The sequence below is a fragment of the Salmo salar genome, chromosome ssa10, assembly GCF_905237065.1.
Source record: "Salmo salar chromosome ssa10, Ssal_v3.1, whole genome shotgun sequence".
NCBI lineage: Eukaryota > Metazoa > Chordata > Actinopteri > Salmoniformes > Salmonidae > Salmo > Salmo salar.
The window spans coordinates 20,314,607-20,341,078 of NC_059451.1; the positions used below are offsets into that span (position 1 = coordinate 20,314,607).

At 42.6% G+C, this 26,472-nt stretch overlaps 1 protein-coding gene across 1 annotated transcript; it reads right to left on the bottom strand.

Moving 5' to 3' along the window:
* Window positions 1-3,794: 3,794 nt before the first annotated feature.
* Window positions 3,795-25,446, bottom strand: LOC106613730 (transmembrane protein 161A). The gene is made up of 12 exons (XM_014216285.2): window positions 25,200-25,446; window positions 24,439-24,542; window positions 24,104-24,190; window positions 23,882-23,973; window positions 8,086-8,242; window positions 7,594-7,745; window positions 7,415-7,478; window positions 7,095-7,238; window positions 6,874-6,987; window positions 6,534-6,708; window positions 6,321-6,417; window positions 3,795-5,695 (listed from the first exon to the last, which is right to left on the bottom strand). The coding sequence occupies exons 1-12, from the start codon at window positions 25,200-25,202 to the stop codon at window positions 5,397-5,399; spliced, it is 1,488 nt and encodes a 495-aa protein (XP_014071760.1). The 5' UTR covers window positions 25,203-25,446; the 3' UTR covers window positions 3,795-5,396.
* Between the last annotated feature and the right edge of the window lie 1,026 nt (window positions 25,447-26,472).

Sequence of the window (26,472 nt, forward strand, 5' to 3'; positions counted from 1 at the left end):
GTGTTCCAGTTCCCGGCAATATCCAGCAACTTCGCACAGCCATTGAAGAGGAGTGAGACAACATTCCACAATCAACAGCCTGATCAACTATATGCGAAGGAGATGCATGAGGGAAGTGGTGGTCCCACCAGATACTGACTGGTTTTCTGATCCACGCCCCTACCCTTTTTAAGGCATCTCTGTAACTAACAGATGCATATCTGTATTCCCAGTCATATAAAATCCATAGAATAGGACCTAATGAATTAATTTCAATTGACTGATTTCCTTCTATGAACTGTAACTCAGCAAAATCTTTGAAATTGTTGCATATTCCGTTTATATTTTTGTTCAGTATATTTCAACTGTGGATAAATGTAGAACGTGAAAAACATTATTCTTGCATACATTCACATATGACATATTTTCTAAACACAGGTTATTGCAGCACATCAATAGTATCAGCGATGGCTGTATTTATCAAAACAGCCCATAACGTCATACTTATTTTAACGATGTGGCTATCTTTTAATAAACATGATTTGACTTGTATGTTATTTTGACCACCTGAGGGCTGTACATCTAATTGACTGATATTTAAAAAAAAAAAAAAAAAAGTCACAGCATTTCCTTTGATGTAAATTAATCTGAAGACAGATACAATTATATTTGCCATGTGTATCTATCTTTCATGTGTCCATTGAAAACATCTGGTCACTCATTATAATGTCAGACCACTCTGTCAAACCACCAGGTTCCAGCTGAGGGGAGAACAAGAATGGAGGAACACTTAAAAAGCCAAAAAGCTTTCAACATTAAAAGACAGTGTGCATACAGTACACAATGCCTTACAATCACAGCTGGACATCACATACAGTGAATACACTTCTATATTCCTCCCTATAGAGCATTTCCCTGCAATTTAGACTAACTAGGAGGAAATTGGCTAGAATTATCCCTTTCCCACACTGTGTCAGCACACCCTCTCTGCTCCCCAAATGAAAAGAGTGTCACAGGGGTCGTGTCTGGGCAGCTCCCTTGAGGATAGGGCCAGTCTGCAGGCCATGTCTGAAGTCTCCTCTGCCTGGTTGCTGCCTGGTCCCTATAGCAACAGCCATGGTGGCTGCAGGCGGCAGACATGGGGCCTCCAAACACATGCACATAATTAATGTGATTATATAGATATGTCAACCCTGTCACCTTCCAGTTCATTAAGCTGGACACTCTCCCAGACCTGTCAGAGGCTAGTAGAGGCCTGGGCCTGCCTGGCCATATACAACGCTTTGCATTTGCCTTTTACCTGGAGGGACAATCAGAGCCAGCTTAATGCAGGGGCTTACTGGGGCTGAAGCCCCTGGGCCCCGGCCCGTGGGGGGCCCAAGAGGCAGCAAATAGTAAAAAATAAATAGCCTTTGCTAATCTGCTAATCATCAGATGGGAGGAGGAGAGGAGGTAGGGGGCCCATGTGGGTAACTGGGGGGCCCTGCCTTGATTGGGTAACTGATTTTTTAATATATATTTTTTATATAATAAACTGCATAATAAATAAATGTGACTAGTCAATTGTGTGAGTCAGGGGCTAGGCTCAATTTTTTATCCAACCACAGGAGCATCTCTCGATGTTCAAAATAAACCAGAGAGCAGAATTTATCCACAGAGGATCAATAGTTCATAAAAAATAACTGTGGAATAAGTTTTATCACAAGTGCATACAGGTATACGCCAAAATTAAGGAAAAGTATTTGCCCCATTTTCATATTTTTGATACTGAATGTTATCAGAGCTTCAACCAAAACCTAATATTAGATAAAGAACCTGATATTAGATAAAGAACCTGATATTTGATAAAGAACCTGATATTAGATAAAGAACCTGATATTAGATAAAGAACCTAATATTAGATAAAGAACCTAATATTTGATAAAGAACCTGATATTAGATGAAGAACCTGATATTAGATAAAGAACCTAATATTTGATAAAGAACCTAATATTTGATAAAGAACCTGATATTAGATAAAGAACCTGATATTAGATAAAGAACCTGATATTAGATAAAGAACCTAATATTTGATAAAGAACCTGATATTAGATAAAGAACCTGATATTAGATAAAGAACCTGATATTAGATAAAGAACCTGATATTAGATAAAGAACCTGATATTAGATAAAGGACCTGATATTAGATAAAGAACCTGATATTAGATAAAGAACCTAATATTAGATAAAGAACCTAATATTTGATAAAGAACCTGATATTAGATGAAGAACCTGATATTAGATAAAGAACCTAATATTTGATAAAGAACCTAATATTTGATAAAGAACCTAATATTTGATAAAGAACCTGATATTAGATAAATAACCTGATATTAGATAAAGAACCTGAGTTTACAAATAACACAAAAATGAATACTTTATTTATTTATTTAATTAACAAAGTTATTCAACATCCAATATTCCTGTGTGAAAAAGTAATTGCCCTCTTACACTCAATAACTGGTTGTGCCACCTTTAGCTGCAAGTCCTGCAACCAAACGCTTCCTGGAGTTTTTGTTCAGTCTCTCACATCGCTGTGGATGAATTTTGTCCCATTTTGGCTTTATTATAAAGGGGCTTTTTCTTCAACAGTAAATTTACCCCAGCATCAAATTGCATCTTGGTGCACAGATTTGTTTACAGAAAAGGCTGGTGTACTGGGAAGGGGGGGCTGTAACAACAAAGCCCCAGGGCCTATGATTTCTTAATCCGGAATGGGGGTTTGGTGTGAATGTCAGGGAGAAAATTCTCCCAATGAAGTCAAAGTACTGTTTTGCCATCATTGTAAAAGGCTCCATGATTTCAAAAGCATCACAAAGGCAAATGAATGATGAGATAAAACAGGGAGGGGGAATATTTGTTAAACATTTCACTCAAAGTTTTCCAGCACATCATATAAAAATCTATTGTTAAACAGTCTAACTATTCTGTTATTGCAAGAGACATTTAGGATCAGAATCTCAGCCATCCATAATACACAAGGTTCCAAGGTGTTAACTGGTCCCCTCTCAGGTAAGTTCTCAGTGTTTGAGCACAATTTCCTCCATTGAAGCATATCCCAACTCACCAGCACATAAAGGCTCAGACAAGGGTCCGTCCCTCTCTAAATTGGGCATCTTTGTGGGTTTTGACTGGATGTGGAAGTCAAATAATATCTACAATAAATCATGTCAGCTCTGATTAACACCCTGCAGGCTGCAGTCTGGCTGTGACACATCTGAGGGAAGACTTTGTTACTTATTGCCAGAGATATCTGACAGAGGTTTGCTGTACAATATCAAGCTGTTTTTAACAATATTATTCCACAGTAGGAGTGATATCCAGAATAAAGATACAATTTGAGATGCAGAATAATGTTACATTGTGACGCTACATCACATTGCTAAAAAGCTAAATGAAATTGATCACACTAAAATCAAAATATATTTAACGCAAATATATCAGATTGTTGGAGGAATAAGTGCAGTGAAATTATCAACGATTAAAATATTATCCACTCTGGAGGTTAAGGTCAGAGGTGAAGGTCAAGTCAGCAGCTAGACACCATTGTCATGCATGATGTATTTTGTCAAATGGTGAATTAACTTTGAGGAAGCCCTTTCTTTTATCTTCCTTATCTCCCACACTATATGATATACAAGACATAAGTCAGTGGGAGAAATGAAAAGCTGAAATTTAAAAATAAAACATTTTGCTGGGATAATTAAAACATGTGGTATTGGAATGACTAAGGTGTGATTAATCATCAATAATAAAAAAATTTAAAAAAGACAAGATTTAAAACAAGAGTTTAATAATTTCATAAGCCAGTAACATTTGCCACACAGACAACAGAATAAAACACATTTTGTATACAACTAAAAGTTCAAACCATGCATTCATAAGTCTTTTGTTGTAAAAAACATTTCATACAAACCACACAACGTAAAATGATTAGCAAACATTCAATCATTCAGATTATTATATTTTTTTTAAACGCAGAAATCACTTTCCAAAAACAAAACGACCCAAAAGTCCAACAGCACGACACCTGTACCTTTCCAAAATGATCAGAGGCAATAGAGTATAAATAAGTAAATTAAAAAACAAACCGTTGACACTACAAATCATTTCTGACCCAGGTTTAAGTTTTAGGCAAGATTTGTTCTAAGCCTACATCCTAAAAAGGGGCAATCTGCAGTTGCTACATAAAATGTTTTTACTTATAAATTGTACCCACAGATTCTTGAAAGATATAACTTATTAATGCCTCATGAGCTGAGTTCAACTGTGGTACCCCATCAGAACCAAAATAAGCTTGTTTTACTCCAATGTTTGTTAACAAAGTGTATAGAAAAACTAATATATATCCTCAAAACATGGTTAAAACTATAATTTTGATATCATGGATGGTCAGTCCTTGCATCCATAGCTGTCTATACATTTGAGAGTGGTTACATTTCTCCCTCCCCATCCCTCAGCTTTTACCGAAACAGGGGCGGGGAAGGTTGCTTTGTTATCGTTTCAACTACTGATTGACGCTTTAAGTGTAAATGATTGTTTGGCAGCAAAACAAAATCACAGAAAATACTTTCTTCAAACAAATTCAACTGACAAACTTTGTTGGGACTGAAAGATGGATGCTAATACAGGTAAGATTTACCAAATCCAGGCTGGGCTGGAGTGTTATTCCATGCTACAGATAGACCGCTGTTATCACCAGTCTACTATTTTGCAGAAGAAATAGATATCTTATCATTGACTCAAAATCCCTGAGTTTCCAGGCACTTAGAATTCTTCACTGAATACCTCCATTAAACACAGTAAAATATCCTCAGTGCTTTGTTTTAAAAGGTGGGTAACTAACGATTAAGGAGAATGGACGGTCGAGTGGTGATGACTGCTGAATAGACTGAACTCCACGGGTTCATTACAATCAGTACGGTACAGCAGAACTAAAGGACGAAAATAAATAAAGCATCAAGCACTTCTGAAATCAGCCTCTACTAGCAAACTAGGCTGGAAGTAGTGGTACCTTTTCCTACAAGAAACAGCTCATTTGCAACATTTCCTGATACTATGTGATAAAATAAAAAAAAAAGTAACACTGGCTTCAAATGCATTTGTTAAAACAGAGAAATGTCATACATAGCAGTTGGATAGAATCCAGTCCACATAATACAGCATTTCATCATAGCCCAGGTCTAAGGGTCTGACTGGGCCCACAGGACAACAAGGTGTCAGCATGTCAGAAACCATCACATCCCTTTTGATATCGGTGACACCTTTGTTACAGTAACAGACAGGAGCACCCATCCTGTCCATATGTTGTATTGAGTTTGACCTGCCTGGAACACTGGGATGGTGTTAGCTAGAGATTGTGGGTAGTGTAGTCCTCTTCAGTTCTGCATGAGGTACTGGTGGAAGTAAATTCCAAACAGGCTGCTGATGACTTGGCAGGCGGCCACCCACCAGGTGAGGAAGGCAAAGAGGCCTCTGAAGAAGAGGGGGGTGAGGACGGAGCGCAGGGCCGAGAAGCCCTCGGTCAGACGGGCCACCGTGGCCTGGATGTCCTCCTCGATGTCCTCCATCCCCTCCTCATCGTCCTCCAGCCCTGGCAGGACGGGAGAGACCGTGGGCATTACCAGGGCAGGGGTCACCCCCAGAGCCTGCTCTGCGCCACTCCACGAGAAGTCACCTAAGATACAACAAAAAAAACAGTAGGAACAAATGGGTGTTACAACAAGACATTTGAAAGACAACTGAAATACATTACATTTCCATGGATCAAGCATTGTGATGAAACTGTTGGTATATTATGATAACTCCATATTGTTAAATTATAGAATGCAGATTCTCAGCATTTACGGAGGGACACCTAAGGCCTCACTAAAAATCTAACGAGAATCTGTTGTTCGTGTACAGTTTAGCAGCTGTTATAGCAGTGTACCAAAATTCTTACGCTACTAGCTCCTAACAACGCAGTCAAATGTCAAGCAGCTAAAACGTAAAGAAAAATATAACAAAAAAAGGCAAGAACTCAAGAACGGCAGGATGAATCCAATTAACAACCCTAATACCACTGAAGCAGTATCAAAATGCAATCTATGCAAATGTACATCAGTGGAATTTACACAACAGCTAAGAATGATAGGCACAGCAGTAGATATTAGAGTGAGATATGTGAAGAATCCAGTATATAAATAAATATGAAGTGTGTATAATTAATGTAAGTATTATTTGAATATAAGAAAAAGTGATGAATAAAAAAAATGTTCCCTCAAAGCTAGTTGTTGCCATGCTAGGTACTGTACATGTCTTACCAAGGGCCTTCAGAGCCAGGGTAGAGAAGAGGATGAGTAGAACAGGGACCATGTACTGCAGGGTGACTATGGTCAGGTAGCAGAACACACGGGTCACCTGGAAGGACAACAACATCAAAAGACTCATGGGTTTAAGGTCTCATCTGGTTCTCCAAACAACTCAAAATAATTCCTTTAACATGAAAATGTTGCGATTTAGATGTGTTGTCGGACCTTCCTCTGGATGTCGATGGCGGCAATGCGCCCCGCCTCCTTCTTCATCTGGTCCACCCACTTCTGGGACAGGTTGAGGTAGGCTTGCATGTGGTAGCGGGTGAGGGCCAGCCTCAGGCAGCACAGCACCACCACTGTCCACAGACGAACACTGTCAAACACCGCGCTTGACATACTGGGATATCAGACACACACACAGAGACACACACAGAGACACACACAGAGACACACACAGAGACACACACAGGAGATCTGTTAACACTTTCAGAAGGAATCAGCACAAGGGTGCCAAATGGTCACATTTGTAATATTGGAGTCTAGGAAACAAACACACACTTACAGGGTGACTGAGGTCTTCCCCATTGGAGCGTTCCCCAGGAAATCCCTAGCAATGGGTTTGATCCACAACACGATCACCACCACTGGGGCCAGGAAGCTCATGTGCAACAGCATTCTAAGGGAAGCCGAAAACAGCACAATACCCAAACAGTAAGACACTACAAGTGAGTGTAACCAGTTGGTTATTTGGTTTCACAGTTAAATAAGTGTTTGTGTTCTTACTGGATGAATGGGCGGTCTGAGTTCATCTGAACTGCGTCCAGGTGGGTCTGGGCTAGACGGAGGCCAGGGAAGGCCAGCAAAGCACCAATAAAAGCACAGATGGCAGCCAGACCCAACTTCACAGTCAGCTTGGTCACTGGGACTCTGATGGGAGTCCAAATATAATAGCAAACATTAAAAGGCGCACATTTGCCAACACAGATCACTAAAAGCATATTGTCAGTCAATGAATGACTGGCTACTATTCTATGGACCCAAGTTGTGATTTTCATTTTTGAAAAAAAAAAAAAAATTCAACTGTCCAACTAAAAGATACTTACGACCACTCAGCAAAGCCTTGATGTTTTGCGAAAACCTCAAGGTTGTCAAAAAGACTGTTAAAACCTGCAATACAAAAGCATGAAAAAGCCCAAACTGAAATGATCAAATTAACTAAATAAATGTGTTATACATAGCCCAATAGGGTGTGCCATAGTAGGGGTTAATGTAGTGGACATACCAGGCTCCAGGCCAAACTCCAGGTAGTCCTCTCTGACCACCAGCACCAGCATGGCCACCAGCAGAGACAGGAATCCAAAGGCCAGGCACACCGAGCGCTCGCCTCCCTCGTCAGACCTGAAGTAGTGGCCCATCAGGGAGTGGAGGGTTTTCCTGTGAGAGTTAAGGGAAACACAGGGACAACCGGACAGTCCTTTGGAAACAAAACAGCTCCAATCAAGGAGCAGCACAATATTGATGCATCTGAGTATTTTTCTGGCACAGTACATGTTTGGGTTATTCATTTACCAGGGTCCCACTTTGTAGAAAGTGACACGAACACAGTTTTTACATAATAACATTGGCAAGTACAGTGAGTACAACTTCAGTTAGTCTAAGTTGACATTGTAACACAGTACTTAGAGCTGTTTTCTTAAGAATAGTTCATAATATTACTTTTTCAAAATTGTAATACAATTTTGGGCTTCCAGCGCGAGGGTGAACTGAAGGATACAGGCAGCAGAGAACAGTCAGCACACACCAGATGGCCCCAATGTGGACCTCCTTGGCAGGGTCCACTACACAAAAGTAGCCCTCAGTGAAAAGGTAGATGCCCATGGCATACACTGCAAAGTCAATCAACCACTGGTACTCCAGGAAGAATCGCAGTACTGAGAATGGGAAAGGAGAGGCAAAGCAGAAACATTGTAAGGAAAAGACAAGGCCTAAAATACAAAGCCAGCTAAGGCTTGGAGGGCTTTTCAGTTTGCAGTAGTGGTGAAAAAACAGCTAGATGGAGCTTGTCTAAGCGGTCGGCCACATCCTTTCCCCTATACAAGTCCATTCCTAATTGTAACACAAAGATTACCCCTATGATATGTGTGTGCGCACAACTGTGTGGTGGTGATCAAGAGACAACACAACTCTGGATAAGGACACATCTGCCTTGTTCTTGCCTGACAGCCTGTAGCGAGTCAGAACCTTAATCAGCACTACGTACTAGCGGTGAGGGAATTCACAGCCGACTGCTCAGACGAGCTACAGCTAGACGTTTTTTCATGGTCCTTCGAATCGTTGGGATTGTGACCTGGCTACAGTGATGGCGTACCAGTGAGCTGCGAGGCCTTACGCACCTCTCACATCCTACAGTCGACCAACCCAGCTCCAGGCCTCCTCAGCGGTCAGGGAGTGACCACACTAGGGTTGGGCGATACCCAGACTTTTACGAGGACCTGCGTCATGCGCAGGAAGAGATCAGGAGGGTGTACTCACCACCGCGGGAGCACCATTACTGCCGCTACTCTCCTGACCGTCACCACTATAGGCCCCCCGGTTAAAGCCATTGTTCCCACCTTGGGAGTGCCAACACAGCCTATACTCCCCGAGTCAGCCAGGCTCACTACTCAGCCAGGCTCACTACTCCATGAGACACACTACTCCAGGCCTCTCCAGCCAGAGCACTTGCCACCTCCACGGGACCATTGGGACTTCCACTATGTCCAGAGGTGACCCAGTTATTTACCAGATTGTCGTCACTCAGGCCCCCCGGCAGGAGGCGTATCTACAGTTGATGTCGGAACTTTACATACACTTAGGTTGGAATCATTAAAACTCGTTTTTCAACCACTCCACAAATTTCTTGTTAACAAACTATAGTTTTGGCAAGTCGTTTAGGACATCTACTTTGTGCATCACACAAGTAATTTTTCCAACAATTGTTAACAGACAGTTTATTTCACTTAAAATTCACTGTATCACAATTCCAGTGGGTCAAAAGTTTACATACACTAAGTTGACTGTGCCTTTATACAGCTGGGAGAATTCCAGAAAATTATGTCATGGCTTGTGATTAGGCTAATTTACATAATTTAGTCAATTGGAGGTGTACCTGTGGATGTATTTCAAGGCCTACCTTCAAACTCAGTGTCTCTTTGCTTGACATCATGGGAAAATCTAAAGCAATCAGCCAAGACCTCAGAAAAAAAGTCGTAGACCTCAACAAGTCTGGTTCATCCTTGGGAGAAATTTCCAAAACGCCTGAAGGTACCACATTCATCTGTACAAACAATAGTATGCAAGTATAAACACCATGGGACCACGGAGCCGTCATACCGCTCAGGAAGGAGACGCGTTCTGTCTCCTAGAGATGAACGCACTTTGGTGCGAAAAGTGCAAATCAATCCCAGAACAACAGCAAAGGACCTTCTGAAGATGCTGGAGGAAACAGGTACAAAAGTATCTATATCCACAGTAAAACGACTACTATATCGACATAACCTGAAAGGCCGCTCAGCAAGGAAGAAGCCACTGCTCCAAAACCGCCATAAAAAAAAGACAGACTACGGTTTGTAACTGCACATGGGGACAAAGATCGTACTTTTTGGAGAAATGTCCTCTGGTCTGATGAAATAAAAATAGAACTGTTTGGCCATAATGACCATCGTTATGTTTGAAGGAAAAAGGGGGAGGCTGGCAAGCCGAAGAACACCATCCCAACCGTGAAGCATGGGGGTGGCAGCATCATGTTGTGGGGGTGCTTTGCTGAAGGAGGGACTGGTGCACTTCACAAAATAGATGGCATCATGAGGAAAGAAAATTACGTGGATATATTGAAGCAACATCTCAAGACATCAGTCAGGAAGTTAAAGCTTGGTTGCAAATGGGTCTTCCAAATGGACAATGACCCCAAGCATACTTCCAAAGTTGTGACAAAATGGCTTAAGGACAACAAAGTCAAGATATTGGAGTGGCCATCACAAAGCCCTGACCTCAATCCTATAGAAAATCTGTGAGCAGAACTGAAAAAGCGTGTGCGAGCAAGGAGGCCTACAAACCTGACTCAGTTACACCAGCTCTGTCAGGAGGAATGGGCCAAAATTCACCCAACTTATTGTGGGAAGCTTGTGGAAGGCTACCTGAAACATTTGACCCAAGTTAAACAATTAAAAGCCAATGCTACCAAATATTAACTGAGTGTATGTAAACTTCTGACCCACTGGGAATGTGATAAAAGAAATAAAAGCTGAAATAAATCATTCTCTCTGCTATTATTCTGACATTTCACATTCTTATAATAAAGTGGTGATACTAATTGTTCTAAGACAGGGAATCTTTACTAGGATTAAATGTCAGGAATTGTGAAAAACTGAGTTTAAATGTATTTGGCTAAGTTGTATGTAAACTCCCGTCTTCAACTGTACCAGTGTCGGGATCGCCACTTCCCCACAGAGGTGGCCCAGCTGCTCCCCTGACCGACGTCTCGCTAGGTCCCGCGACCAAAGCCACCGGAGTGCCGGGTCCGCTTCTGCTCTTCAGAGCGGCCTAGCTCCACATCAGATCAACTGAACTCCGGAGTGGACAGTCCACGACACCAAGGTCTGCACCCCCCTCAGCCAGAGCCTCAACTAGCCATAGTTGAAGAGACTCCTGCTCCAGTAGTGCTGCCATGGGGCCTGTTCTGACTGCCGTTTCAGAGTAGTCCTCTACTCGCAGTGGGGACCCCCTGGTGGTCGAGGCAGACGCTTGGGTGTCCGAGGCTCGACTGTCTGCTGCCCTGAAACCTTCAGCCACAAAGTCACCAACCCCCTCCTGCTCCTGACATGGAGCCCAAGCTAGCGGTGGATTATTCATCCACGCCTAGGATGGAGAAACAGCCTGCAGTTCAAATGTTGGGGCCTCTCCCAACATGGCCTGGTGGGATCAGCCCCATCCGGTCTTCGAAGTTCAGCCTGTGCTGTCAAGGCCCAGGACTCAGCCCACTCCTGCTGGCCCACTCCGTCAGCCCATGGCTGGTGGGTGCTAGCTGGCCCCACCTGCTAGCACCAGCCTCAAGGACCCCAATACCTCGCCTCAAGGGACCCTCCAGTCCTCTCCATGGGGGACTCGCCAACTATTACCCTTGGTGACCCACCAGAAGTCACCCCTGATATCCCCCGACCTAGACATCCAGTGTCCTTTGTTCCCGGTAGGTTCAGAGTTCCCTTCCTTCCTAGCAGTATCCTGCCCCTCAGGTAGGCTTTGAGTATCATGCCCCTTTGGTATGTCAAACGTACCCTTACACATACCCCCCCGTAGTGTCTCAGTTTACAGCCCTACCCGGCCTTCAGTCTCTGACCTTAGTTGCAGGTTCACACTGTTCTGACTTAGGTTCCGGGACTTCTGCCTTAGAATGGAATAGGACTGGGGGCCAAGCACTATGATCCCTGCACTAATAGCCCCTAAGTTTGCTGCTCTGCCAAGCCCTTAGCAACTTACCCAGATATGTCCCATGTTTGCTCCACCGTCAGGTCGGGAGCTCTTGTAGCTCCCTAGCCCACCAGGCTTAGAGCCCCTGTAAGAGCTAGGCCCTAAGTTAGCTGCCCCGTTTGCAGGTCTGCAGTCTCCTGCCTTAGTTGGTCGGCAGATGCCCAAGTTAGTTGGCAGATGCCTAGACTGCTAGGTTTACAGCCTCCTGCCCTACTAGGCCCAAAGTTAACTGCACTGGGCTTGTTGTCTCCAAACCTATTCAGCCAGCAGATCCCTAGCTGGCCAGGCTTTCCTGTGCTAGGCCCTCAGCCCTCTGACCTGTGGGACCCACCATTCCCTGACCCAGGGTGGCTGCTGTCTCCAGTTCTGGAGGGCCGCCAACCTCCTGCACTGGATGACCCTCCATTCGTCGCAACTCGGAGAGCACCTGACAGTCTCTGGGGCCTAGCCTGCCTCCGGATCGTCTAATGTTGGTACAGCCGATCTAACAACTTCTGTCTGTAACGTCTGAACCATTTGGGCTACACACTAATATACAGTACTAGTCAAAAGTTTGGACACACTCATTCAAGGGTTTTTCTTAATTTTTTACATTTTAGAATAATATGAGGACATCAAAACTATGAAATAACATATGGAATCATGTAGTAACCAAAAAAAGTGTTAAACAAATCAAAATATATTTGAGATGAGATTCTTCAAAGTTGCCATCCTTTACCTTGATGACAGCTTTTCACACTCTTGGCATTCTCTCAACCAGCTTCATGAGGTAGTCACCTGGAATGCATTTCAATTAACAGGTGTGCCTTGTTAAAAGTTATTTTGTGGAACTTCTTTCCTTAATGTGTTTGAGACAATCAGTTGTTTTGTGACAAGGGGCTAAATTGGGCTAAGTCCATATTATGGCAAGAACAGCTCAAACAAGCAAAGACAAATGTACACAAATGTCATATACAGTCCATCATTACTTTAGGACATAAAGGTTAGTCAATCCGTAAAACTTCAAGAACTTTGAACGTTTCTTCAAGTGCAGTCACAAAAACTATCAAGCGCTATGATGAAACTGGCTCTCATGAGGACCGCCACAGAAAAAGAAGACCCAGACTTACCTCTGCTGCAGAGGGTAAGTTCATTAAAAAGTTACCAGCCTCAGAAATTGCAGCCCAAATAAATGCTTCACAGAGTTCAAGTAACAGACACATCTCAACATCAACTGTTCAGAGGAGACTGTGTGAATCAGGCCTACATGGTCGAATTGCTGCAAAGAAACCACAACTAAAGGACACAAATAAGAAGAAGAGACTTGCTTCGGCCAAGAAACATGAGCAATGGACATTAGACCAGTGGAAATCTGTCCTTTGGTCTGATGAGTCCAAAATTGAGATTTTTGGATCCAACCGCCACGTCTTTTAGAGACGCAGAGTAGCTGAACAGATGATCTCCGCATGCGTGGTTCCCACCGTGAAGCATGGAGGTGGTGGTGTGCTTTGCTGGTGACACTGTCTGTGATTTATTTAGAATTCAAGGCACACAACCAGCATGGCTACCACAGCATTCTGCAGCGATACGCCATCCCATCTGGTTTGCGCTTAGTGGGACTATCATTTGGTTTTCAACAGGACAATGACGCAACACACCTCCAGGCTGTGTAAGGGCTATTTGACCAAGGAGAACGATGGAGTGCTGCATCAGATGACCTGGCCTCCACAATCACCTGACTTCAACCCAATTGAGATGGTTTGGGATGAGTTAGACAAAAGAGTGAAGGAAAAGCAGCCAGCAAGTGCTCAGCATATGTGGGAACTCCTTCAAGACTGTTGGAAAATCATTCCTCATGAAGTTGTTTGAGAGAATACCAAGAGTGTGCAAAGCTGTCAAGGCAAAGGGTGGCTACTTTGAAGAATCTAAAACATGTTTTGATTTGTTTAACACTTTTTTGGTTTTCTACATGATTCCATGTGTTATTTCATAGTTTTGAGGTCTTCACCATTATTATACAATATAGAAAATAGTAAAAGTAAGGAAAAACCCTTGAATGAGTAGGTGTGTCCAAACTTCTGACTGGTACTATATATGGAGACTGTTTAATGCCAAAAATATGGGGTTAAATACATGTAAAAAATAATAATGTTTCCTGATCTTTCTTATCTCTCTCAGATATAGGAGAGACACTTCAGAACAAACTTCCTTTTGATATCTTTGGGGGACTACTGTTATTCAATGTGCTTCTATGTGCTAATAGTAGTAAGACCCAAAATAATTTATCAAATAATTGTTTAATATTTCTTTTTTATAGTTCAAGGGGTTTTAAACTCAAAATCAAAAAGCTAAATGATCCTTGATATGACCTTAAAACAATTCCATATAGCTTAGTAGAACCCCCCCTCCCGTGGAGTACACAGGGCTAAGACTCTGACGGGTTAAAGACTAAGCCCCCCAGTGCAGCCTTTTTCAAGTTGTTTGGATTTCTATAAGAAATCCAAGGGCAGCTGTAAAAAAGGCCATGCCTATGCACGGGACTTTCCCCACAGTCCCTTAAGGGTGGATCTCTCTCCATCACAGCTGTCATTCACAGCCCTTCGTTTTCAGCCAATCAGTGGGCTTGGACACGCATGTGGACACTGCACCTGCCCTTTGTAGCTGACACAAGAAGAGGACACAGGCTTTGGTGACCAAGTTTACTCTTTACTCTTGGAACTTTGTGCGTGCATCCAAGATAGTAACTTACTATTTTGGATGCACGCACTCTTATACTGGGAGTTTTATGCTGTTTAGAGAGGCTTAGTTATTTATAGTTGCTTATAGTTACTTTCCTACATTTGTATTTGTAGTACTGCTGTAATTCTGCACCTAATTCCCTTGTATATTTAGGATGGCCTACAGCTGGTGCAAATTGTGTATATCATTATTGCACTGCTTGCATGAGTATTTATGCACAATATGTTAGTTTAGAAATTGTTATTTTATAGCTTGTAATGTTTGCACATTCTACCACTGCGCATTCATAGTTTGCACTAATGCTATACCATGGTGAGTTTCTAGAAGTTTCAGACGGTCCTCGAAGCTCAGTCTGATGTACGACTCTGTGGGACCAGAGACGGACCAGATAAGATCTACATCATGCCAGAGAGAGGGCTATAAATCGTGCCTGTCCGAGTTATTAATTCTCTCTCTGCTATGTGTGTATGTAATGCCATTATGTAAAGATCCTGTTGTATTGCTACATTATTATAGTAGATCTTATCTGGTCTGTCTCTGGTCCCAGAGTCGTACATCAGACTGTGCATGTGCGAGCTTCCAGGACCGTCTCTGAAACTTCTATCAGGTTCTAGAAACTTGCCATTGCATAGGACTAGCGCAAACTATGAATCCGCAGTGGTAGAATGTGCATACACTACAAGCTATACTATAATAATTTCTAAACAAACATTGTGCATAAATACTTATGCAAGCGATGTAATAATGATATACAGTGGCAAGAAAAAGTATGTGAACCATTTGGAATTTCTGCATAAATTGGTCATAAAATTTGATCCGATCTTCATCTAAGTCACAACAATAGACAGTCTGCTTAAACTAATATCACACAAACAATTATACGTTTTCATGTCTTGATTGAACACACCGTGTAAACATTCACAGTGTAGGGTGGGAAAAGTATGTGAACCCTTGGATTTAATAACTGGTTGACCCTCCTTTGGCAGCAATAACGTCAACCAAACGTTTTCTGTAGTTGCAGATCAGACCTGCACAACAGTCAGGAGGAATTTTGGACCATTCATCTTTACAAAACTGTTTTAGTTCAGCAATATTCTTAGGATGTCTGGTGTGAACCGCTCTCGAGGTCATGCCACAGCATGTTAAATCGGGTTGAGGTTAGGACTCCAAAATGGGCCACTCCAGAAGGCTATTTTCTTCTGTTGAAGCCATTCTGTTGTTTGATTTACTTCTGTGTTTTGGGTCATTGTCTTGTTGCATCACCCAACTTCTGTTGAGCTTCAATTGGTGGACAGATTGCCTTACATTCTCCTGCAAAATGTCTTCATAAACTTGGGAATTCATTTTTCCGCCGATGATAGCAAGCTATACAGGCCCTGAGGCAGCAAAGCAGCCCCAAATCATGATGCTCCCTCCACCATACTTTACAATTGGAATGAGGTTAATGTTAGTGTGCTGTGCATTTTTTTCTCCACACACAGTGTTGTGTGTTCCTTCCAAACTAAACTTCAGTTTAATCTGTCCACAGAATATTTTTCCAGAACGGGCTGTGGAACATCCAGGTGCTCTTTTGCGAACTTCAGATGTGCAGCAATGTTTTTTTTGGACAGCAATGGCTTCATCCGTGGTGTCCTCCCATGAACACCATTCTTGTTTAGTGTTTTACATATCGTAGACTCATCAACAGAGATGCTATCACGTTCCAGAGATTTCTGTAAGTCTTTAGCTGACACTCTAGGATTTTTCTTAACCTCATTGAGCATTCTGCACTGTGCTCTTGCAGTCATCTTTGCAGGACGGCCACTCCTAGGGAGAATAGCAACAGTGCGGAACTTTCTCAATTTATAGACAATTTGTCTTACCGTGGACTGATGAACATCAAGGCTTTTAGAGATACTTTTGCAACCCTTTCCAACTTCATGCAAGTCAACAATTCTTAATCTTAGGTCTTCTGAGATCTCTTTTGTTTGAGGCATGGTTCACATCAGGCAATGCTTCTTGTGAATAGCAAACTCAAATTTTGTGAGTGTTTTTTATAGGGCAGGGCAGCTCTAACCAACATCTCCAATCTTATCTCATTGATTGGACACCAGGTTAGCTGACTCCAATTAGCTTTTGGAGAAGTCATTAGCCTAGGGGTTCACATATGTTTTCCAACTTACACTGTGAATGTTTAAATGATGTATTCAATATAGACAACAAAAATACAATAATTTGTTTGTTATTAGTTTAAGCAAACTGTGTTTGTCTATTGTTGTGACTAAGATGAAGATCAGATCAAATTTTATGACAAATTTATGCAAAACTCCAGGTAATTCCAAAGGGTTCACATACTTTTTCTTGCCACTGTACACAATATGCACCAGCAGTAGGCCATCTGAAATATTCAAGGGAATTAGGTGCAGGATAACAGTAGAGCTACAATACAGACCTATAAACTAAACAGCTAAGCATTACTAAACAGCATAAAATCCCCAGTAGTAGACCCCACAACTTACTTTCTTGGATGCACGCACAATGTTCCTTGAGTAAACAGTAAACTTGATCACCAGCCAAAACTTGTGTATTCTTGTTGCGACGTCGATAAAACTCTGAGCTACAATGGGCAGGTGCCAGGTCAACACGCGTGTCCAAGAACACTGATTTAAAAAATAAATAATAATAATAATGTAATGGCACCGTAGGGGATGGCTGCCGTTTTATGGGCTCCTAACCAACTATGCTATTTTGTGTGTTTTTTCGCATTGTTTGTAACTTATTTTGTACATAATGTTGCTGCTACCGACTCTTATAACTGAAAAGAGCTTCTGGATAACAGAACAGCGATCACTCACCTCAAACTGGACAAAGATTTTTTTCTTTAATCAGTCCGACGTGAAGGATATACTGCCCAAATCTCTGTCATTCGCGTGAAGAACAGATGGAAATACAGGGGGCGGAGATCGGGGAGCCTTGTGAGAATTTGTTGGCGAGTGGGTAACCCACCTCTACCATAAGTTCAATTAGCCAACGTGCAATCACTGGAAAATAAACTGAATGATCTTCAGTCGAGACTTTCTTACCAACGGGACATTAAAAACTAATATCTTACGTTTCACCAAGTCGTGGCTGAACGACGACACATAATATACCACTGGCTGGGTTCTTCCGTGCACCGGCAGGACAGAACAGCTACGTCTGGTAAGACAAGGGGTGGAGGAGTGTGTCTATTTGTCATAACAGCTAGCGCCCAATGTCTAATATTAAGGTAGTCTCGAAGGTATTGCTCGCATGAGGTAGAGTACCTCATGATAAGCTGTAGACCACACTATCTACCAAGAGTTTTCATCTATATATTTCGTAGCTGTCTATTTACCACCACAAACCGATGCAGGCACTGAGTCCGCACTCAACGAGCTGTACAAGGCCATAAGCAAACAAGAAAATGAACCAACGCTAGTAGTGGCCGGGGACTTTAATGCCGGAAAACTTGTGTCCATTTTACCTCATTTCTACCAGCACGTCACATGTGCAACCAGAGGGGGAAAAAAAATATTGTTCACCTTTACTCCACACACAGAGATGCATACAAAGCTCTCTCCCTCCATTTGGCAAATTTGACCATAACACTACCCTCCTGATTCCTGCTCACAAGCAAAAACTAAAGCAAGAAGTACCCTAGACTTGCTCAATACAGAAGTGGTCAGATGACGCGGATGCTACGCTACAGGACTGCTTTGCTAGCACAGTATACGCTGAGTCGGTGAGCGAGTTAATTAGCAAGTGTATCGGTGATGTTGTACCCACGGTGACAATTAAAACCTTCCCCAACCAGAAACCGTGTATTGATGGCAGCATTCGCGCAAAACTGAAAGCCCGAACCACTGCTTTTAATCATGGCAAGGCGACCAGAAACATGACCGAATACAAACAGTGTAGCTATTCCATCCGCAAGGCAATCAAACAAGCTAAGCGTCAGTATAGAGACAAAGTAGAGTCGCAATTCAACGGCTCAGACATGAGACATATGGGGCAGGGTCTACAGTCAATCACGGATTACCAAAAGAAAACCAGCCCCGTCGCACACATCGATGTATTGCTCCCAGACAAACTAAACAACTTCTTTGCTCGCTTTGAGGACAATACAGTGCCACTGACAAGGCCCGCTACCAAAACCTGCGGGCCCTCCTTCACCGCAGCCAACGTGAGTAAAACATTTAAAAGTGTTAACCCTCACAAGGCTGCCGACCCAGACGGCCTCCCTAGCCGCGTCCTCAGAGCATGCGCAGACCAGCTGGCTGGTGTGTTTATGGACATATTCAATCACTCCATATCCCAGTCTGCTGTTCCCACATGCTTCAAGAGGGCCACCATTGTTCCTGTTCCCAAGAAAGCTAAGGTAACCTAGCTAAACGACTATCGCCCCGTAGCACTCACTTCCGTCATCATGAAGTGCTTTGAGACCAGTCAAGGATCATATCCCCTCCACCCTACCTGACACCCTAGACCCACTCCAATGTGCTTGCCACCCCAATAGGTCCACAGACAACGCAATAGCAATCACACTGCCCTAATCCATCTGGACAAGAGGAATACCTATGTAAGAATGCTGTTCATCGATTACAGCTCAGCATTTAACACCATAGTACCCTCCAAACTCGTCATTAAGCTCAAGACCCTGGGTCTCAACCCCGTCCTGTGCAACTGGGTCCTGGTCTTCGACGGGCCACCCCCAGGTGGCGAAGGGTAGGAAACAACATCTCCACCCCGCTGATCCTCAACACTGGTGCCCCACAAGGGTGGGTTGTCAACCCTCTCCTGTACTCCCTGTTCACCCATGACTGCGTGGCCATGCACGCCTCCAACTCAATCATCAAGTTTACAGAGGACACTAGTGGTAGGCTTGATTACCAACAACGACGAGACGGCCCACAGGGAGGAGGTGAGGGCCCTCGGAGTGTGGTGTCAGGAAAATAACCTCACACTCAACGTCAACAAAACAAAGGAGACGATCGTGGACTTCAGGAAACAGAAGAGGGCGCACTCCCCTATCCGCATCGACGGGACAGTAGTGGAGAAGGTGGAAAGTTTTAAGTTCCTCGGCGTACACATCACGGACAAACTGAAATTGTCCACCCACACAGACAGCGTGGTGAAGAAGGCACAACAGCACCTCTTCAACCTCAGGAGGCTGAAGAAATGTGGCTTGTCACCAAAAAACACAAAAACATTTACAGATGCACAATCGAGAGCATCCTGTCGGGCTGTATCACCACCTGGTACAGCAACTGCTCCGCCCACAACCATAAGGCTCTCCAGAGGGTAGTGAGGTCTGCACAATGCATCACCGGAGGCAAACTACCTGCCCTCCAGGACACCTACACCACCCGATGTCACAGGAAGGCCAAAAAGATCATCAAGGACAACAACCACCCGAGCCACTGCCTATTCACCCCGCTATCATCCAGAAGGCGAGGTCAGTATAGGTGCATCAAAGCTGGAACCGAGAGACTGAAAAACAGCTTCTATCTCATGGCCATCAATCAGACTGTTAAACAGCCATCACTAACATTGAGTGGCTGCTGCCAACATACTGACTCCAATCTCTAGCCACTTTAATAACTAAAAATTGGATGTAATAAATGTCAATTTAAACAATGCTACTTTTTATAATGTTTACATACCCTACATTACTCATCTCATATGTACAGTTGAAGTCGGAAGTTTACATACACTTATTTTGGAGTCATTAAAACTCATTTTTCAACGACTCCACAAATTTCTTATTAACAAACTATAGTTTTGGCAAGTCGGTTAGGACATCTACTTTGTGCATGACCCAAGTAATTTTTCCAACAATTGTTTACAGACAGATTATTTCACTTATAATTCATTGTATCACAATTCCAGTGGGTCAGAAGTTAACCTGTTGGGGCTAGTATTTGCACGGCCGGATAAAAAACGTACCCGATTTAAACTGGTTACTACTCTTGCCCAGAAACGAGAATATGCATATAATTAGTAGATTTGGATAGAAAACACTCTAAAGTTTCTAAGACTGTTTGAATGGTGTCTGTGAGTATAACAGAACTCATGTGGCAGGCCAAAACCTGAGAAGATTCTATACAGGAAGTGCCCTGTCTGACAATTTGTTCTCCTTCTAGGGCATCTCTATCAAAAATACAGCATCTCTGCTGTAACATGACATTTTCTAAGGCTTCCATTGGCTCTCAGAAGGCGCCAGAAAGTGGAATGACGTCTCTGCAGTCTCTGGGCGAAAAACGGCAGGAGTTTTTGTGAGTGGTCAGGCAGGGAACAATGACACTGGAGTGCGCGTCCACGAGAGGACTCCATGTTTTTCTTTCAGTCTATGAATGAATATAACGTCGCCCGGTTGGAATATTATCGCTATTTTACGAGAAAAATCGCATAAAAATTGATTTTAAACAGCGTTTGACATGTTTCTAAGTACGGTAATGGAATATTTTGACATTTTTTGTCACGAAATGCGTGTCACCCTTCGGATAGTGACCTCAACGCACGAACAAAACGGAGCTATTTCAATATAACTATGGATTATTTCGAACCAAAACAACATTTGTTGTTGAAGTAGAAGTCCTGGGAGTGCATTCTGACGAAGAACAGCAAAGATAATCAAATTTTTCTTATAGTAAATCTGAGTTTGGTGAGGGCCAAACTTGGTGGGTGTCAAATTAGCTAGCCGTGATATCTACTCAGAATATTGCAAAATGTGCTTTCGCCGAAAAGCTATTTTAAAATCTGACACCGCGATTGTATAAAGGAGTTCTGTATCTATAATTCTTAAAATAATTGTTATGTTTTTTGTGAACGTTAATCGTGAGTAATTAAGTAAATTCACCGTAAGTTTGCGGTGGGTATGCTAGTTCTGAACATCACATGCTAATGTAAAAAGCTGGTTTTTGATATAAATATGAACTTGATTGAACAAAACATGCATGTATTGTATAACATAATGTCCTAGGAGTGTCATCTGATGAAGATCATCAAAGGTTAGTGCTGCATTTAGCTGTGGTTTTGGTTTTTGTAACATATATGCATGCTTTGAAAATGGCTGTGTGATTATTTTTAGCAGGGTACTCTCCTGACATAATCTAATGTTTTGCTTTCGCTGTAAAGCCTTTTGAAATCGGACAGTGTGGTTAGATTAACGAGAGTCTTGTCTTTAAAATGGTGTAAAATAGTCATATGTTTGAGAAATTAAAGTTATAGCATTTATGAGGTATTTGTATTTCGCGCCACGCGATTCCACTGGCGTCCCACCTTGCCCAGGGAGGTTAACATACAACACTAACTTGACTGTGCCTTTAAACAGCTTGGAAAATTCCAGAAAAGAATGTCATGGCTTTAGAAGCTTCTGATAAGCTAATTGACATAATCTGAGTCAATTGGAGGTGTACCTGTGGATGTATTTCAAGGCCTACCTTCAAACTCAGTGCCGCTTTGCTTGACATCATGGGAAAATCAAAAGAAATCAGCCAAGAAAAACATTGTAGACCTCCACAAGTCTGGTTCATCCTTGGGAGCAATTTCCAAAACGCCTGAAGGTACCACGTTCATCTGTACAAACAATAGTACGCAAGTATAAACACAATGGGACCACGCAGCCGTCATACCGCTCAGGAAGGAGACGCGTTCTGTCTCCTAGAGATGAACGTAATTTGGTGCGAAAAGTGCAAATCAATCCCAGAACAACAGCAAAGGACCTTGTGAAGATGCTGGAGGAAACAGGTACAAAAGTATCTATATCCACAGTAAAACGAGTCCAATATCGACATAACTTGAAAGGCCGCTCAGCAAGGAAGAAGCCACTGCTCCAAAACCGCAATAAAAAAGCCAAACTACAGTTTGCAACTGCACATGGGGACAAAGATCGTACTTTTTGGAGAAATGTCTTCTGATCTGATGAAACAAAAATAGAACTGTTTGGCCATAATGACCATCGATATGTTAGGAGGAAAGAGGGGGATGCTTGCAAGCCGAAGAACACCATCCCAACCGTGAAGCACGGGGGTGACAGCATCATGTTGTGGGGGTGTTTTGCTGCAGGAGGGACTGGTGCACTTCACAAAATAGATGGCAACATGAGGAAAGAACATTATATGGACATATTGACGCAACATCTCAAGACAACAGTCAGGAAGTTAAAGCTTGGTCACAACTGGATCCTGGACTTTCTGACTGCCTCCACAGGTGGTAAGGGTAGGCAACAACACATCTGACATGCTGATCATCAACACGGGGGCCCCTCAGGGGTGCGTGCTTAGTCCCCTCCTGTACTCCCTGTTCACCCACAACTGGAAGGTCTGATCACCGACAACAATGAGACAGCCTATAGGGAGGAGGTCAGAGACTTGGCAGTGTGGTGCCAGGACAACAACCTCTCCCTCAACGTGAGCAAGACAAAAGGAGCTTATCGTAGACTAGAGGAAAAGGAGGGTCTAACACGCCCCCATTCACATCGATGGGGCTGTAGCGGAGCGGGTCGAGAGTTTCAAATAACTTGGTGTCCACATCACCAACAAAGTATAATGGTCCAAACACACCATGACAGTCGTGAAGAGGGCACGACCGGTTGCATCACCGCCTGGTATGGCAACTGCTTGGCATCCGACCGTAAGGCACTACAGACGGTTGTGCGTACGGCCTAGTACATCACTGGGGCCAGGCTTCCTGTCATCCTGGACCTATATACTAGGCGGTGTCAGAGGAAGGCCCAAAAAATTGTCAAAGACTCCAGTCACCCAAGTCATAGACTGTTCTCGCTGCTACCGCACAGCAAGCTGTACCGGAGCGCCAAGTCTAGGTCCAAAAGACTCCTTAACAGCTTCTACCCCCAAGCCATAAGACTGCTGAACAATTAATCAAATGGCCACCCGGAAGATTTACATTGACACCCCCCCTTTCTTTTTACACTGCTGCTACTCGTTGTTTATTATCTATGCATAGTCACTTTACCCCTACCTACATGTACAAATGACCTCGACTAACCGCACATTGACTCTGTACAGGTACCTGCTGTATATAGCCTAATTTTTGTTATTTGATTGTGTTATTTTATTACTTAAGTGTATTTAGTAAATATTTTCTTAACTCTATTTCTTGAATTGTTGGTTAAGGGCTTGTAAGTAAGCATTTCACAGTAAGGTCTACAAAATATGTATTCGGCGCATGTGACAAATACAATTTGATTTGATCTTTGATTGTCCGAAAATGATGGGCTATGATTGACAGCTAAGATGGAGAGATATCCACTCTAAAAGGACTGTGGGGAAAGTCCCGTGCACAGGCATGGCCTTTTTTTACAAGTGGTGCTTTTGTTTATTTACCAAGGGCATCAAGGACGCCGACTGGGGCTTTTTCTAAGTGAAGGTCGATGTCCTTGGGAACTGTGAGAGGCTTGCTGTCCCCATTCTGTCTCCTACAAAACAGAAGTAGTCAGCAAACGTTTCCTTTAACAGCCAGTCTACCACCATAACAGTGATACAAAGGCAGCAGACACCAGTTGTACTGTATCATCATGCCCCCTCCCACCTGTCCCCAGCTCACACCTGTCTCTCTTGCTGGGCTTGCTGGGCATCTGTTTTCCAGCTAGGGCACACAGTTCTCCCTCAGAGGGGTGTTTGAACCGGAAAAGACTGAAAGGATAAAGTTAGATTTGTTAAAAAATATATATATACACACCCCAAGTAAGTTATTAGCTAGTAGTAGGGTCACAGTTGTTCTTTCAAATCAATTTCCCCTGATAAGGGCTAAGAGTTTATCATGGCCTTATGATCATACCAGGAATGTCAGACCCTTACCATGAAGTCAACATTACCAAGACATAGCTACACCCCATCTCCAAAGCCACTTCTGTATATGACATAGGTGTACATGACTTTACCTGCCATTGCACAGGAGCCAGCGGGCAAATGAACAGTGTGGAGCCATTCTCTGCATGATGCTAGCAGCCAGCAAGCTGACCACCAGCTGCACTCCAATCAGCGCCTGGTCAGTGAGAGAACACACACACACACACACACACACACACACACACACACACACACACACACACACACAAAATTGGTTAATCAAACTGAAGTACAAAAATGTGTTAACCCAACTTTAATAGACAGCCAACATGGAGTTTCCAGATTAATTTGTCATCTGACACATCAGCTGTTATTCATTTCAAAGGAGTCGCTACTGACGTTACATCTGCCAGAGGGTGGGGGGCGCACTCCCTACGTTGTCAGTCATTCAACTTTTCAACGAAGAAACCAAATCCTCTACAGCCAATGAAATAAATTGCCCAAGATAGCCACGACATGGGGAAAATGGCTGTGAAGGTTTAAGTTAACCAGCCATGATAGCAACCCAGCAAGCTAGCGGACTTATTGTGCGACGTGTACATAACTAGTAAAATGAATGGAAAGAGCAATTTATGCTGCTAGCTAACTTCAAACTGACACCCAGCCAGCTATCAACTTGCAGGGAACCTATAACTAGCTAACTACGTTACTTTACAAGTAGTTGATCATGCTAAGCTAGCTAGCTAGGCTAACTATTTTGTAGTCAAATTCGTGTAACAGTGGCTATAAGCATTGCTAGCGAAGCATTACATGCTGGGTGCACGTGGCTACAGCAAAAGATTTAGCTACTCACCATCTCTTCAATTATCCGAATGTATTTTCGTAGTGTTAGCTACACACGCGTGTAGTTAGCTTCAGTGTCTTGACAGCTGATGACATGTGAAACTCGGGCTGCATTCATTACATTAAAACGTAATAGAACGTTTCAATTCAACCGAACGGGGACTGTACACCAGGAGCGCCCACGTATCTCAAAGTCTGTTCAAGAACGTAAAATAACGTTTTGGGAAAACGTGCGTTCAATACGAACTGTTCCGCAACGTAGCAAGCGGTTATGCTAATTGAATGCACCCCCGGATTTGGGTTCCACGAACCTCAGAAAAACAAGCGTTTCCATTGGATCGAGAAGCCTGTTGACGATTTAATTGGATACCCTTATAAAATATTTAAAAAAATTTGGAAGATTTCCAGTAAAAATATTCTTCGGTCACAATGGCTGTGTTCGAGAGCATCAAAACCGTGATGTATCTTGGGTGAATTGTGACTGACTGATCTACAAATAATATTGAGTAGTTATTGAGTAGCTACAATTTCGAACGCACCCAATAACAATAATAATGTATTTTATCATGGAGAAAATCAATTGTTTCAGCTTCTTAGCAATAAAAAGCAGTGGAGGGAAAAGTACCCAATAGTCATACTTGAGTAAAAGTAAAGATACCTTAATAGAAAATGACTCAAGTGAAAGTCACCCAGCAAATGACTACTTGAGTAAAAGTCCAAGGTATTTGGTTTTAAATATACTTCAATATCAAAAGTTGCTATAATATACTTAAGTATCAAAGTATAAATGATTTCAAATTTGTTGTACTAAGGAACCAGACGGCACCTTTTTCTTATTTTTTATTTACATATAGCCAGGGGGACACTAACACTAAGACATAATTTACAAACGAAGCATGTGTGTTTAGTGAGACCGTCAGATCAGAGGTAGTACGGGTGACCAGGGGTGTTCTCTTGATAAGTACTTGAATTGGACCATTTTCCTGTCCTGCTAAGCATTCAAAATGTAATGTGCACTTTTGGGTGTCAGGGAAAATGTTTTGAGTAAAAAGTACATAATTTTCTTTAGGAATGCAGTGGAGTAAAACTAAAAGTTGTCAAAAAATATAAATAGTAAAGTACAGATACCCTAAAAGACTACATAAGTAGTACTTTAAAGTATTTTTACTTAAGTACTTTACACCACTGATAAAAATAGTTGTTTTAGAGATACTGTATCATAAAGCTAAGTACATGTGGCATACATGAACAGCTGTTCAAACCAATCACACTGGGCTTATTAT